At 34.4% G+C, this 15967-nt stretch overlaps 1 protein-coding gene across 1 annotated transcript in view; it reads right to left on the bottom strand.

Annotated features, from left to right (window-relative positions):
• ERGIC2 (ERGIC and golgi 2) overlaps positions 1-15967 on the bottom strand; it is a 35133-nt gene that overhangs the window by 13547 nt on the left and 5619 nt on the right. Inside the window, exons 2-8 of the mRNA XM_006086758.3 lie at positions 13736-13875; positions 11281-11389; positions 9368-9414; positions 7484-7554; positions 4440-4480; positions 2930-3028; positions 785-880 (exon numbers count right to left, since the gene is read on the bottom strand). Coding sequence (XP_006086820.1) covers positions 785-880; positions 2930-3028; positions 4440-4480; positions 7484-7554; positions 9368-9414; positions 11281-11389; positions 13736-13841 — 569 coding nt within the window. The 5' untranslated portion in view covers positions 13842-13875. The remainder of the gene's footprint in view (positions 1-784; positions 881-2929; positions 3029-4439; positions 4481-7483; positions 7555-9367; positions 9415-11280; positions 11390-13735; positions 13876-15967) is intronic.

Below are 15967 nucleotides of genomic sequence, written 5' to 3'. Positions count from 1 at the left end.
ATGCAACTATAATTATATAGTTATTAGTTCAATTAACTGTTTAAAGCTTGGATTCTCTCAGACAGTCAGTACCAAAAAGATAAAAACTCCCTTTTTTCACTGTTTCATTCTTGGTATCTAGCATGTTACCTTGCATATAACAAGTACTCAAAAAATGTCTTTTACAATGAAGAATTATTCATTTCTGCAACTCAAGATGAAGAGAGGAAGGAAGGGAGAGAGGATCAGAGAGTCCATTCAGAAATTTACCAACTATTCATTGCATAACAGTTTCTGTGCAGGGTGCTGCTTATGAAGGCTGATGAGCTAATATTTTTCCTTAACTGTTATCTAATTTAACTTTTTCCCAGACACTACTAATTTCTAACTATATCAAAATACCTGTCTCAAATTAGTTAGGATTTACATTTTGGTGATAATCACCAAACAGAAAAACAACACCATCCAACAAAATGAGCAAATTAATGAAATATCTACATAAGAACTTCCAGGCTACTAAAACTTGGTAAGTAGGTTTTAATTCATATTGTACCTACAGCTCATTTACTTTAACATATAAAATATGACATGACTGTTTAACTTTATTTTGAAGTAATATTAAAGTTAGTAGTCTTCTCTATCCTGAAATTAAAGCCCGGACAAATCTCAAGTCATCAAATACAGATACAAAACATTTTAAGCTGTCTTTTAGTAGTTAATCATATATTGTTATTTTAGCAAAGAATTTATTTTTAACAAACTGACAATCTGTCTAAAGTATTTTCAGTAGGTGAAAAGAACATACTTGCCCACAGTTATGTGAAAATTCCCCGCTACTTTATTGACATATAGATGACCATGAATTCTGCAAGCATCGGGAGGCTGTGATAAATCATCTTCCCTATTATAACAAGACATGCTAGGATTACTTACAGCACATACAATATTATCACCAATACTGATCTGTAAGGATCAATTTTCAGGTAATGTTCTAAATGTCAAAGGTGGAAAAGCAGTTTTTTGAAGTCTGTACATTTATATAAAAGCATATAGCTATGAAATAGAAAAAAATTACATAATTATTATTTACATATTACACTTACACAAATCTAAAATTCCATGGTTCTTCAAATCTAACCAAAGGAGTAAGTCCCATGATAGAAGAAAGATTAAAAGTAAAGAATCAGCCCAACAAAGACATACTTTCATCATCTGTTTTTGTTACTTAAGAGCAGGAGTCCTCAAACTTTTTAAACAGGAGGCCAGTTCACTGTCCCTCAGACCGTTGGAGGGCCGGACTATAGTTTAAAAAAAAACTATGAACAAATTCCTATGCACACTGCACATATCTTATTTTGAAGTAAAAAAACAAAACGGGAACAAATACAGTATTTGTATTTGCATGTGGCCCGCGGGCCGTAGTTTGAGGACCCCTGCTTAAGAGGACAGGGGAGGAAGGGACTGTAAATGAGGTAAGGGAAAGGCATGCCATCTAAGTTCAAATAGACAATGACATTTTCTTTCTAAGCAAATGTAAAACCTCTTCAATAGTTTTAGATTTAAATGATCATTTCATGATTATAACATTTTCAACTATCAGTTATTCTAATCTATAAAAAAAGTAAAATAAAAACACAAAATTCCTAATCAAAATTCATACAGCCTCATAATAGGAAATACAATTAATTTGTTCTTAAAACATAACAATTTTATATAGAGGTATACCATACACACATAAAAGAGAAAAATTAAATAAACTAAAATACAGTGAACACTTAAATAACGCAAGTGTTAGCAGTACTGAAATTCACATATAACTTTTGATTCCACCAAAACTTAATACAGTTGTCCCTTAGTTATCTGTAGGGCATTGGTTCTAGGACTCGAGGGTACCAAAATTAGGGAATGCTCAAATCCCCTGTATAAAATGGCATAGCATACTGTTGGCCCTCCACACCTGTGCAGTCCCAACCACGGATGGAAAACAGTACAGGTAAGTTATTGAAATAAATTTGTATGTAAGTGGACCTGAGCAGTTCAAACCAATGTAGTTCAAGGATCAACTATATTTGTGATAATCCTGATCAGTATCACAGACTATAACTTTAAGAGTAAAAGGACACCTTAATCATACAGAATGATTACATTTTCTCTGAGAAATATGAGATCCAGAGAACTAAATCAATACTAAAATGATGTCAAAGTAAGTACATTAATAAATAGTTGCACATTTAAAATATACACCTCACCTTAGTGGGAGTGAGTTTAACTATTAAAAGCATCAACAAAATGAAGACAACCCACTGAATGGAAGAACATATTTACCAATACATCTGATAAGGGTTTAATATCCAAAATTTATAAGGAACTTATAAAACTCAACAACAAAAAAACACAATCCAATTGAGAAATGGGCAAAGAACCTGGGCAAAGACATACAGATGACCAATAGAAATATGAAAGGATGCTCAATGTCACTAATCATCAGGGCGATGCAAATTAACTACAATGAGGTACCGCCTCACACCTGTCAGAATGGCTATCATCAATAAATCAACTAACAAGTGTTGGTGAGGATGTAGAGAAAAGGAAACCCTAGTGTACTGTTGGTGGGAATGCAAATTGGTGCAGGTACTGTGGAAAGCAGAAAGGAGTTACCTCAAAAAATTAAAAATGAAACTGCCTATGACCTAGCAATTCCACTTCTGGGAATATATCTGAAAAACCCCCAAAACATTAATTCAAAAGAATATATGCACCCCTACATAATGCAGCATTATTTACAATAGCCAAGATTTGGAAGCAGCCCAAATGCCCATCAGTAGATGAGTGGATAAAAAAGCTGTGTTACATCTACCCAATTACTCAGCGGTAAAAAATAAAATAAAATAAAAAAGAAATCTGACCTTTTGTAACATCCTAGGGTGAACCTGGAGAGTATACAACTCACCTTGATGGAAGGGGAATTGGACTTTTAATAGCACTTTTAAATAGCACATCTTGAAGTGAATGTTCTTCTTGCAGTCTACTCTGAATCAGCTGCAGCATCCTAAATATAACACAAACAATAGCTTATAAATACAGTAAGGTACACAAAGGAAGCCAACCCTTTTTAAATAATCATAATAATTAGATGACTTAGCTAAGCCATACATTTATTATTATAAGACTTTATCCTAATATAAAGTACCAAGTTTTCTTTGATCATTTTCCTTGAAAGCAGGAAGAGTGAGGTAGGGTGGCTATAGGTCTAATAACGGCTCCACAATAAAACTGTCTGATTTCATCAATAATGGACATGTAGTCTTAGTCACCAATAAGTAGCTTTTGCTCATCTGAAATCTAAATTCATGCATGCATGCAATTATAAAATTCTTACTTTTTGTCAGGCATTAAATAAATTGTTATAAATACAAAAGAAATTAGACAAATAAGAGGCCACACAATAGATCTGATATACTTAAAGTGGGAGTATAAAGCCAGAACACAAGTATCAATTTCTCATCTCAACCCAGGCCACTGTGCCATTTAATATCACCTGGTATCTCCTTTTCTGAAGAAACCTGAACTTTATTCTATTCCAAGACCATTCAAAGGAAAGTATTATATTCTCCCTGTAACTTTTACAAAGAATATCAACATATAAGGCAGTGGATTATAAAAAACAAAGTTACATTCGAGAACCCATGAGCAGATTTTCTTTTTAAATGTATCTAGCCACCAAGAATAAATTGGTTGCTTAGAGATTTTTTGAACAAAATTTGTATGTTCACACTAACTTACGAAATTATTCCAAACAACAAAACCAAAAATAAAAGTTTTCCTCTAATATTTCTACCTTTGGGCCATATTATCTCCTACCATTTTCAGCAATAACTTTGTATCTTCAAAGTTATTTTACCTTATTTAATTTTCACTGAGCACTGTTTCAATATTAGAATCTTGCAAGCAACCTATCCATCAATAATGATACGATTAGGTATAGTTTATTCATAAAACAGACTACTATATGTACTTAAATAGGAAGTTGTACAAAACACCACTGATGAAAAAAAGCAAGTTATTGAACAGACATGAAATGATCCCATTTGAATAACATAAATATGCAAACATATAGAACATTTTATGGAATGCTGAGGAGGCTTTTACTTTTACTTTATATCCTTTCTGTCCAAAGTGAATGTTAAACAATGATCAAATATCGCTTTTAAAAATTTTTAAATAGTTAATGAAACCTAAAGTATATTATGATCCAAAGTACATTAGAAATAGGATTAACATGACTTTCTTAAGATCTGGTAAAATTTTTGAAAGTGTAAAGATTACATTATATACTATATTCTGCTAATATTTCATCCAGAGAAATGGACAAATAGGCCAATCTATGAAGTCACAACAAACAAAATAGACAAAACGGGATCTAGATTTCTTTGGACCACAATACTTTGTTTACTTATTACCTCTGCCACTCTTTTTGCTGTGGAGAAAGATCAAACATTACCTAAAATAAAGAAAAACATAATCACCAACATTGTCAATTTCTCTTGGCTTTTATATAATAACTAGAGGCCCGGTGCACAAAAATTTGTGCACTCGGTTGGGAGGGGGGGGGTCCCTCAGCCCGGCCTGTGCCCTCTCGCAGTCTGGGACCCCTCAGGGGATGACCACCTGCTGGCTCAGGCCCGCTCCCCGGGGGATTGGGCCTAAGATGGCAATCAGACATCCCTCTCGCAGCCCGGAAGCCCTCAGGGGATGTCCACTTGTCAGCGGGGAGCAGACCTAAGCTGCAGTTGGACATCCTTAGCGCTGCTGAGGAGGCGGGAGAGGCTCCCACCACCACCGCTGTACTGGCAGCCATCAGCCTGGCTTGTGGTTGAGCAGAGCTCCCCATGTGAGAGCGCCCTGACCACCAGAGGGCAGCTCCTGCATTGAGCGTCTGCCCCCCTGGTGGTCAGTGTGTGTCATAGTGACCAGTCATTCCCAGTCTTTCTGCTGTTAGGGTCAGTTTGCATATTACCCTTTTACTATATAGGACAGAGGCCTGGTGCATGGGTGGGGGCCGGCTGGTTTGCCCTAAATGGTGTCCCGGATCAGGGTGGGGGTCCCGCTTGGGTGCCTGGCCAGCCTGGATGAGGGGATGATGGCTGTTTGCAGCTGGTCACACCCGCTTCAGGGTTATGGTCCCCACTGGGGTGCCTGGCCAGCCTGGATGAGGGGCTGAGGGCCGTTTTCAGGCTGGCGGGTGACTGAAGCTCCCAACCTCTCCTTTTTTTCTTTTTTTTTTATTCTGGGATTTATTTACCTTCTATGGCTATCACTGGAACTGAGAGCCGGCTTTAGCTCTGAGGCTCGGCTCCAGCTCTGAGACCTCGGCTGCTGAAAGCAGATATCTGGGTTTGTTTGGCTTCTATAATTGAAACACTGTTGCAGCTCCAGCTCTGAGGCCCGGCTGGCTGAAAGCAGGTTTCTGGGGTTTGTTTAGCTTCTATAATTGCAACATTGTTTCTTAGAGTGCAGCTCAGAGGCCAGCAGCGGCAGGCGGGGAACCTTGGCTTTCTCCATCACTGGAGCAAGCAAGCCTCCTGTTCACTTCAGCTGCCTGGCTGTGGGCCATCTTGGTTGGCAGTTAATTTGCATATCGCCCTGATTAGCCAATGGGAAGCGTGTTGGAGGTATGGTTAATTACCATGTTTGTCTATTATTAGATAGGACTAGAAGCCAGGTGCACGAAATTCGTACATTTGGGGGGAGGGGATTCCCCAGCCTGGCCTGTGCCCTTTCACAGCGCGGGAGCCCCGCTATCAATCTCCCCAAAGAGGTAGGCCCCGCCCACCCATCCGGGGCTCCTTGATGGATTGCCTCCTGGTGATGGATTGTTACGGTGTGAGGGTGTGAGGGCATCACCGTGTGAGGGTGTGATGACCACATAGGACAGGAAACAAATTTATAGTGTTGTAAAAAAGTACTCATGTTTATATTGAATCTTCTATAAGTCAACCTAAAAAATTTAAATAATTTTCATTTAAAAATAGTGTAAAGAAATGTTATTAATCATTTAAATAATGCCAGCATAATACTTTAAGTATTTAAAAAGGAAAAACCATACACCTTAAGTGTAATATTCAATCTTCCAAAGCCCATATTCTTGCTGGAATAATACCATGATGAAATCAACATTTTTTTAAATGAGCTAAAAAAGAGCACTCTAATTCTTAAATGTGTTAATCATTAAAGAATAATTCAAGAAATTTTATTCAGGCATTACCTTCATCAATTCAAAATCAGACTTGGCTACTTATATAATTAGAGTAAAAAATGCAAGCTTCTCATGGTTTGATACAATATCTACAATTTAATTTGCAACAAAAAGTCCACTTTTGATTTTCAAAAGGGTAATTGATAATAAAGCATATTAATTCTAGTTTTTAATTTATTAACATTATTAGTTATCCCTCCATAATCAGGCCCTAACCTACTATTCTCTCTTTACAAATAGTTGCTTTTTAATACAAGTAGAACAATCCCTCATTCTATCAAACAGTTTTGCCTCTGTGCCTTTGGTTATTTAATTATACCAACCTGGAACATCCTTCTCCTGTAATTTTGACCCTTATTTCTTTCTAAACTCTATAAATCATGTACGCCAAGTTAAATTGTCCCATCTTTCTGATTTCAATAAATTTATTCTGATTTCTCCTCCTGCTGAACTGGTCTGCAGCATGATTCCCAACTCTTCTCACATCATTGCACACAAGGATAATGCTAATATCTGAAAATCACCATGCAACTTCTCCCCAGTTACCTTGTGAATTAGAGTAGGGACAGAAAAAAATGGAGTGATCTGCAAAATCTTAAAGGTAGAAAATATAATCACTAAATTTTAAAACATAATGAGGGCATTGAAAAGAAGATTGGTCCTTTTGGATCAAGATTATCTCTCAGAACTCAGAGGCAAAGTTCAAAATATGTATTTATTGTGAGAATTAATAAAGATACTGAGAACCACTCCACAAAATTCAACATCATATGATCATTTGAAACAGAGGTAAAAGCATTGCTCTGAATATCATTAAAGCAAACAAGCAAAAACACTTAAAAATTAAGATCTCCAAGCAAAACAAACAAAAACTAAAGGAGATACACACTTGGATATAAAGGATAAATATTTGATTTCAAAAGTAAAAGGAAAAAAAAGCATACAAACTCTAAGAAAAGAGAAAAGAAAACTATCAGAGAGCATTAACAAAAATATAAAATAAGAATAAAGTTATAAAACAGACATTAAAGGCTTATTAAAAATGCTAACAATGGTTATCTCAAGATTTTAGTATTAGATAAAACTTTCCCTCCCTAAATTTTTACAAAGAATATGGATTACTTTTTGCATTAAGAAAACGTATTTTAAAAACTAGCTGAAACAAAACCAAAAGAAAATATTAAAACCATTTTTCACTGGCAATTTCTAAAAGCATATTATTTTAAAAAACATATGAATCAAACTTACTGGTTCATAAACTAGACCATCTGCAGATGCAACCATTGTTTCTGCTAAATCCAATACATCTGCTCCAATATCTGCATTTAAAAAAAATTAAAAGTTTTACATTCTATGCTAAGAGTCAAACTGTATCTGATATAAAGTAAACAAATTAAGATGACTACCAGAAAACTCACTTTCCTATACTGCTTATTTAAAAGTTAAAACAGTAGCATTATATAGATTTGATAGAGATTAAAAAAATAATGCTTTTTCTACTTTTTACACAGTAAAAAAAAAAAAAAATTACTCAGCATCTCATGGTAAAACATATAAATTTGCCCTAACCGGTTTGGCTCAGTGGATAGAGCGTCGGCCTGCAGACTGAAAGGTCCCAGGTTCGATTCCGGTCAAGGGCATGTACCTTGGTTGCGGGCACACCCCCAGTAGGAGGTGTGCAGGAAGCAGCTGATCGATGTTTCTCTCTCATTGATGTTTCTAACTCTCTGTCCCTCTCCCTTCCTCTCTGGTGAAAAATCAATAATTAATATTTTTATATATATATATAGGTGTACATATATATATATATAAACATATAAACTTTATTGAAGAGCTTTGCAAAAATTGGCAACCTAATTACAAGTACTAAATGGCTGCTATACAAACTATTAATTACAAGGATTATTTTTAACAATTAAAAGAAATCTTAAGGCAAAGCTACTGATAACTTTTTAAATATCAATAGAAAGTTTATCTTGAAAAGGCTAAAATTCTAATGGTATTCAAATACCTAAAATAAGGTAAAATGATATATTCAGCATTAACATTAGCTCAAAATTTGGATACAAAGTTTTTCTCTTAAAACCACAATGTAAGGAAAAATAAATGGGAAAGGAAAAAAAATTTAAGGCTGTTCTGAGATAAAATCTCCCTAAAATTAATTTCCTTAATTGGGTAATACTATTTAACACTTTAAAAAATTTTATCTGAACTACTGAATTCTTGTCTCTGCTTTTCAAGTGGTAATTTAAAAGTCAACTTTCATGCAAAAGCATCCTCATTTTTTAAGAGCACTACTGATTCAAACATTATCTAAAATACATATTAACTTTTTTCTTTTTACTTCTACCAGTATAATCAAGTAAAGTCAATGAAGAAAACAGAAAAGAAATCACTATTAACTTAAACTACTTGGATCTGTATTTTCATATGCAAGAGTAAAAGTAAAGGGTGGCAAGTTAAAAGAGTGAAACAGGCCCTAACCGGTTTGGCTCAGTGGATAGAGCATTGACCTGTGTACTGAAAGGTCCCAGGTTCAATTCTGGTCAAGGGCATGTACCTTGGTTGTGGGCACATCCCCAGTAGGAGGTGTGCAGGAGGCAGCTGATTGATGTTCCTCTCTCATCGATGTTTCTAACTCTCTATCCCTGTCCCTTCCTCTCTGCAAAAAATCAATAAAAATATATTTAAAAAAAAAAAAAGAGTGAAACAGGATATTCTTGAGGAACATTGGTATAAAAACTGGTAGTCCACACAAAAAATAAATAAAGGATGTACCTAAACTAAAACTCTGATTCAGATAGATCTCTCTCTCCCACTCCCTTCCTTGTTCTGAACTTAATTAAAAAAACACACACACATATTTTAAAACTTGGATTCACAAAAATTTCCTCCTATTTCTTTTAATTATATGAATGTGAAAGTTAAATCTCTTCTCTTTCTGGATAAAAAATTTAAAGAATATAATTTGGGGAGAAAAACAACATACATTATTAAATAGCACTGCAACAGCATGTTAAGATATCATAAAAGAAAAATAAAGTTAAAACACAATGAGTGGTTTTCACTTTTTACAAGCAATTGTTTAAACCACAACTATATAAGGATTCATCAAGTTCAAGGTGTACTTACACTGACACTTCATGGCAACAGTAATATCTATATTGATTCTCAATTTGCTAAAAGACAAAAAGGAAACGTTAGTACCTACCAAGTAATCAACAAAACATGAGAAATATAAATCAATTTTATGAAAAACTTGGATTTCAAAAATGTCGATTAGAACCTGGATAGTATTATTTTTTATGGCCAAAGCAAAGTCGCTTTAAAAGTTTCTATTTTGCAATTATTCCTAAAGACTTTCTGATTTCACAGGTTTTTAATATAGTACCCTGCAATTTAATTTTACTAAATTAAATTACTCCAAGAAACTCAGAAAAGTAAGTTTTAAACTTTGTTTACATAAACCTTATGTAGAATATTCCTTTAAAACTTTTAAAATCAAGAGTTAGGAATTGCAAGTCTTTCTCCTCTATTTATCCAATAAATACTATACATCAGGCATTATGCCTGAATCCTTATAAATATTATCTCCTTTATTCTTTATCATGGACATGTAAATTGGGTAGCTTCACAGTTATGTAGGTAAGACAATGGTGTTCAGGGCAGTATAAATACCTGGCTTAAAATTACATACCCACTGAAATGGCATATCAAAAACTAGGTCTGTGTGACTTGATAAATGCAACCAAATTGCCAGAGAAAGCCTCTCATGCTTCAAGTTTTGCATGGTCTTCCTAAAAGGTTCAACTAATGCTTTATTTCCAAATGATGAATTCAAATTGAATTAATTTTTAAATATTAGAATCAATTAAGCACCATGAATAACAGAATGAGTACCATCAATATCAGTTTTCCCTGGGCTATCAAAACTTTCTTCACTCTAATAATTTGCATCTGGTTTCAATAGAAATTTTTAGGGCTTCAAAAGATTTTTCAATACATTTTTAGAGCTTCACAGTCTTCAAGTTGTCTAGATTCAAGCTGTGCTCCAATAACCCTGGGGTTTAGACACAAGAGATACTGTAGGAACCAGAGGAGAGGACCAATTAGACAAGCTTCTGGGCATACCCACTACACTTCTGTGGTGAGCTATATAAGACTCCATTTGGAAAAAATAAAGTGCTTCATTGGTGCTAAAAACAAACAAAGAAAAATAACAAATCCCTTAAAAACCTATGTTATCAAGAATAATACATAAGATATAGATAAAGAAACTGAGGCCCAAAAAAAGTCAATTGTGTGACTTACCCAAGGTTACACAGCAATTTATAAATGTTGATTTACTTCTCACTAGTGTCATGAGGAAGGTACTATAATTATTATCCCCATTTAATAGAAAAAGAAACTGAAGCACATGCATATACAGATTTAGTAACTTCCATAGCTAGTAAATACAGAACTGGGATTGAAATTGAAAGTAAATGTCTCTCCTACCTAGTACAATCTTAATAATATAAATCTGTTATCTTCAATCAATTAAAATCCAAATACTACAAATAAAATAAGGTATACTTTGTCTCCTTACTAAGGTGCTATATTTTCAAAGTTTTAAGTGATATTATTTACATTAAAGTTTAATTTAGATGTAATTTATAAAAATCAAGTTACAAGCATAAATAACGTATATTTAAACAATATATTTCCCAAATTACACAGATCAGTATCTATTTCAAATTCTAAAGAGTAAACAATTTAAAAATATTAAATAATTCCTACCAGTTCAACACATTAAAATAAAAACATATTATATTCTCCTAATCTTTTTATACAGTGCATATTAAATCAGAGAACCTCCCTTTTACAATTTAACCAGTATTCAAATTATTCTAAAATGATTCTAAAGCATTAGTTATGAGAATTTATCAGAACTATTTCTTCAGAACTAAAATAAGCCAAATATAAAAGTTAGACATTTTTTAAAAAGGTATGTTATCTTTAAAACAATTTGAATCTAAAGGTATTTCAAGAAAAAAAAAAGTTACCTAGAAAAATCCTTGTCTACTTCATATTCATACTTCATCCATGTATCCTGATATACTGAAAATTCCATTATGGTTAATAAAGCCATAGTGGTAAATGCTATTAGAGAAACTGAGAAATCAAACAAAAAAAAGAATAAGAGAATTAAAACAATTTTGTTTTAATTTATTACAAAATTTTAATAAATGTTTTAATAAAAATTTTAATTTTATTACAAAATAATAAACAATTTTATTTTAAGTGAAATTAAATATATCACAGAATGCCTTAATGCATGTCATGTGAATTATTACAATAAAAAGTTTTTCTTACAATGTCCAGTATAGATTTTTTTCTAAAACAGCTCAAAAAATATTTAACACAAAAATTAATTCAAATATTTGTATTATTGAGAAAGCATTTTATTTCTTCAATATTACAAGACATCAAACTTTTACTTTCTTGTGTCATCCTAATTAATAAAAGCCAAATAAGCTAAGTGTCCGACCATTCATTCGACCATTTGACCAGTCGCTATGACGCACACTGACACCCAGGGGGCAGATGCTCCGACTGGTAGGTTAGCTGGCTGCTGGGGTCTGGCCGATCAGGACTGGGCGAAATGGGCCAGACACGCCCTGGAGCCCTCCCACGGTACCTCCCCGGGCCCCATCATGCACCGGTGGGGTCCCTCGGCCTGGCCTGTGCCCTCTCGCATTCTGGGACCCCTCAGAGGATGTCAGAGAACCGGTTTTGGCCTGATCCCCACAGGCCAGGCCAAGGGACCCCACCGGTGCACGAATTTGTGCACCAGGCCTCTAGTCATAGACATAATAAACAAATATTTTAGAATACAAATTTGAAAATAATCCCCTCATAATTAAAAATGGATCCATGCCTGCAGCCCAATTAAAAAAAATAACATATATCTCAAATCTCTCATAACACTCTCATGTACTTTGGAATCTCCTAAACAAATCACTTCATTTATAAAAGCAACTCAAAGGTGAGAAAAAGGAAAGAACTATCATATACTATGACAAAACATACTTAAAATTTATTGTGCCACAAGAACTTGCACTATTTTTTGTTAACAAAAGTTAATCACAAGAGATTAGAAATAGCAAGCAACTTAGTACACATTTACCAAATGAAATGTCAGTCTTATGTGAAACATATTATCTTATTAGCTCTTCAGAGGAAAAGAAATAATAGTAAATATTGTTATAGTTCCATATTTTTCTTAAATATTCCATTATTTATTTATTTTACTTAACAAATACTTCTATCTGTACCAGGTACTATTCTAAGCATTTTATAAATATTAACTTATTTAATCATTACAGCAACCCTACTACGTAAATACTGATATCATCCCCATTTCATGGATGAAGAAACTAAAGCAGAGGCATTTGATTAACTTCCTCAAAGTCATTTAGTTAAGAAAGGGAAGAAGTGGGATTTAAATCTACACAATCTGCTTCTAAAATCTAAGCTCTTAACTATTACCCTATGCTGCCTCTCTCCAGTAAAGTGAAATTTAAGAATTTTTATTATCACATATAAATTGATTTATTCTTAACCAAAAAGGCACTGAGGCAGTTTCACATCATTAAATAAGTTCTTTGAAGTTAAATTATATTTGTATATAATCATCCTATTAATATTATTATACATAACTCACCAGTAATAAAGCAGTAAAATTGGATTAACTTATTCCATAATGTTTTAATGAATACTGCTAAATGCTCAGACTACACTGAGTTAGTTGCCAAAGAGAATATCTATAATAATAAAAGCGTAATATGCTAATTAGACAGGACAACTAAACGACCTTCCGGACGTCCTTCAGGATGAAGCCGCGGTGGCGGGGTGGATGCAGAGTGGTTAGGGGCGATCAGGCAGGCAGGCAGAGTGGTTAGGGGTGATCAGGCAGGCAGGCCAGTGGTTACGGGTTAACAGGCAGGCAGGCAGAGTGATTAGGGGTGATCAGGCAGGCAGGGGAGTGGTTAGGGGCAATCAGGCAGGCAGAGTGGTTATGGGTGATCAGGAAGGCAGGTCAGTGGTTAGGGGCTATCAGGCAGGCATGCAGAGTGGTTAGGGGCGATCAGGCAGGCCGGCCAGCAGTTAGGAGCCAGTGGTCCTGGATTGCGAGAGGGATGTCCGACTGCCGATTTAGGGATCCCTACAGGATCGGGCCTAAACTGGCATTCGGACATCCCCTGAGGGGACCCGGACTGCGAGAGGGTGCAGGCCGGGCTGAGGGACCCATCCTCCACCCCCCGTGCTCGAATTTCATGCACCGGGCCTCTAATATGTATAATAAAATTATTGCAAAACAGTATCACATAAGGACAGACCAGTTACAAAGTTATTATATGTTGATGAGTTCTTCCTCATGACTCTATTTCTGTATGTTAATTGGATCACTCAGAAATTGCATTTAGTGTAGGAGTTTTAATTTGAATTGATACTCACCTGTCCCCCCACTAGCTGAAGTCTCTACATAGCTCTCAGGAACCTTTGGAAAGGCATCCAACTCTTTCACCAAACTTAAGGTTTTTTTTCGATTCAGTCGCCTCATCTTCAGGAAAACCTTCTCCTTTCATATAGTCATTCTAAGGAATAAACAATGAATAAATGTATCCTCGAAAAAGATAAAAAGGTTTACTTTTTAAAAAAACTGATAAATGTCCTTGGAAGAACTTAATATTTTCATTCCTCCTTGAGAAAAACTTAACATTTATTCACATCTTTCCTTTTTTCCATTCCCACCCTGACAAAAAATACTAATGAAAGGTAATTTCTACACACAAACACATAAAGTAGGGCAAAAAAAAAAAAGGATAGTGAAAAGTAGTCTGAAAAGTAGTCAATCATATTTGTAATATTTAAATATACAAATCAAAATACATATTTCTCCTATTAAATTTACAAATATAGGCCATCCCCAAAATATGTATACACACTTTAACAGCTGATAACTGACTTAATTTTCATTCCTTTTTAATTTTCATTACTTTTCAAGTTCAACTGATTTGAAAAAAGGGATGAAGCCAGACTAGTCTTTGAACAAAGAAAATTTATCGTAACGTGCCACTAGACTTTTTTTTTATGGTGATACATAAAAGATAAAGTTTACGGCATAAAACCGGCAACAGTGGCCAAATTGAGGGCACACAAATACTGAAATAAATGATTCTAGATGTTTGTGATTCCATTGCTTCGAGTTATCAGCAGTGCCTGGACCAGAGCAATCATCAGCTTGAAAACAGGCATTAATAAAAAAAAAAAAAAATTCATTTTTGTGAATTCCTTTACATTTTGAAAATGAACTGTATGTTAATAAACACTAGCTTTATAATCATTCAAAGTGAGTATACATTTTGGGGGTACATCCTGTGTAGAAAAAATAATACATTCTCACTAGTAAATGACAATGAAGTAAAATAGGCATGCTCATACATTGCTAATGAGACTATAACTATATACCATTCCCCTTTTGACTAATTCCGTTTTTAGAAACTTATCTTAAGGCAACAATCTGAGTTATGCACAAAACTTGGATCATAGGGATATTTCTCATATTGAAGATAGAAACAAACTCGTGGTATCCAATATACGTATACACAAAAATGTTAAAAGTAGATCATGGGAGGATTTTAATTATTTTATTTACAAAATGTTGGACTTACCAAATTATCTATTTTTAGTATAAAAATATTTGAAAATTGATTGCTATTCTTTTTATCAGTATGCCAACTACATACAGTATGTTATAAAGCCATAAAATAACTCAATTCTCAAATATTTATGTAATTTTTATGACTGACTTATAGAAATAATATAGGTGATACTATAAAGCATTACCAGAAATCAGAGCTATATTAATACAATAAACACTTAACTGAGAATAAATCAAATGGTTGCAGAAGCCATTAAAAGGAAAAGAATGTCTCTAGAAAAAAAAGCAGGAAGATTTGTCTAAAATCTAATGGGTGGGGTTAATATAGAAAGAATAAGCCATAGAAAGGGCATTCTTAGAGGAAAAGGAGAGTCAGAGAAATAAAAAGTGGCAGCAATCATGAATATTGTCCAAAAGAGAGCAGGCCTAACTAGGGACACTACTAATTGGTCCAGGAGGGCGCTACTGCCCTAGAGTGAAGCTGGATGCATGTACTAGCATAGGTTGATTTCATTTGCCATTAGAAACATCCAACTAACTCTAACTCCCCTTGCAGATTCCATGCTCACAAAGTGGCCTTCGGGTTATAATTATGATTCTCATGTATATGGTTTTTCTAAGAAAAAAAAGAACATGTAGACAAAATAGATGACATTTTCTAATTCCCAGAAAAGTCATAAAACTGGTAGTTTCATTTGTAAATTAAGCTTCTGAGTGTTTGTTAGGCATTAAGCAGACTCCTGCTCCCTAAAATGGTTCAACTGAGAGAATAATCAAATTTATTTTCTGTACCTGCTTAGTAGTAACTACACCAAGACCGATCTTCCTTCAATCTTTCAATTCCTATTCATTGTCTCCTACTGGAGTTAAATATTAAATATGTTCAATCTTCTTATCTTTAAAACTCTCCACTAAAGCTCAAGTCCAACTCCAACTATTGATCTCTGTCTGCATACCTATAGGCAAACTTAAAAGAGTAAGTTGTCCCCCTAGCCGGTTTGGCTCAGTAGACAGAGTATTTGGCT

This window comes from Myotis lucifugus, unplaced genomic scaffold (assembly GCF_000147115.1).
Source record: "Myotis lucifugus unplaced genomic scaffold, Myoluc2.0 scaffold_30, whole genome shotgun sequence".
Taxonomy (NCBI): domain Eukaryota; kingdom Metazoa; phylum Chordata; class Mammalia; order Chiroptera; family Vespertilionidae; genus Myotis; species Myotis lucifugus.
The sequence above is the reverse complement of the archived record's forward strand: the minus strand, read 5'-3'. Positions and strand labels throughout refer to the sequence as shown.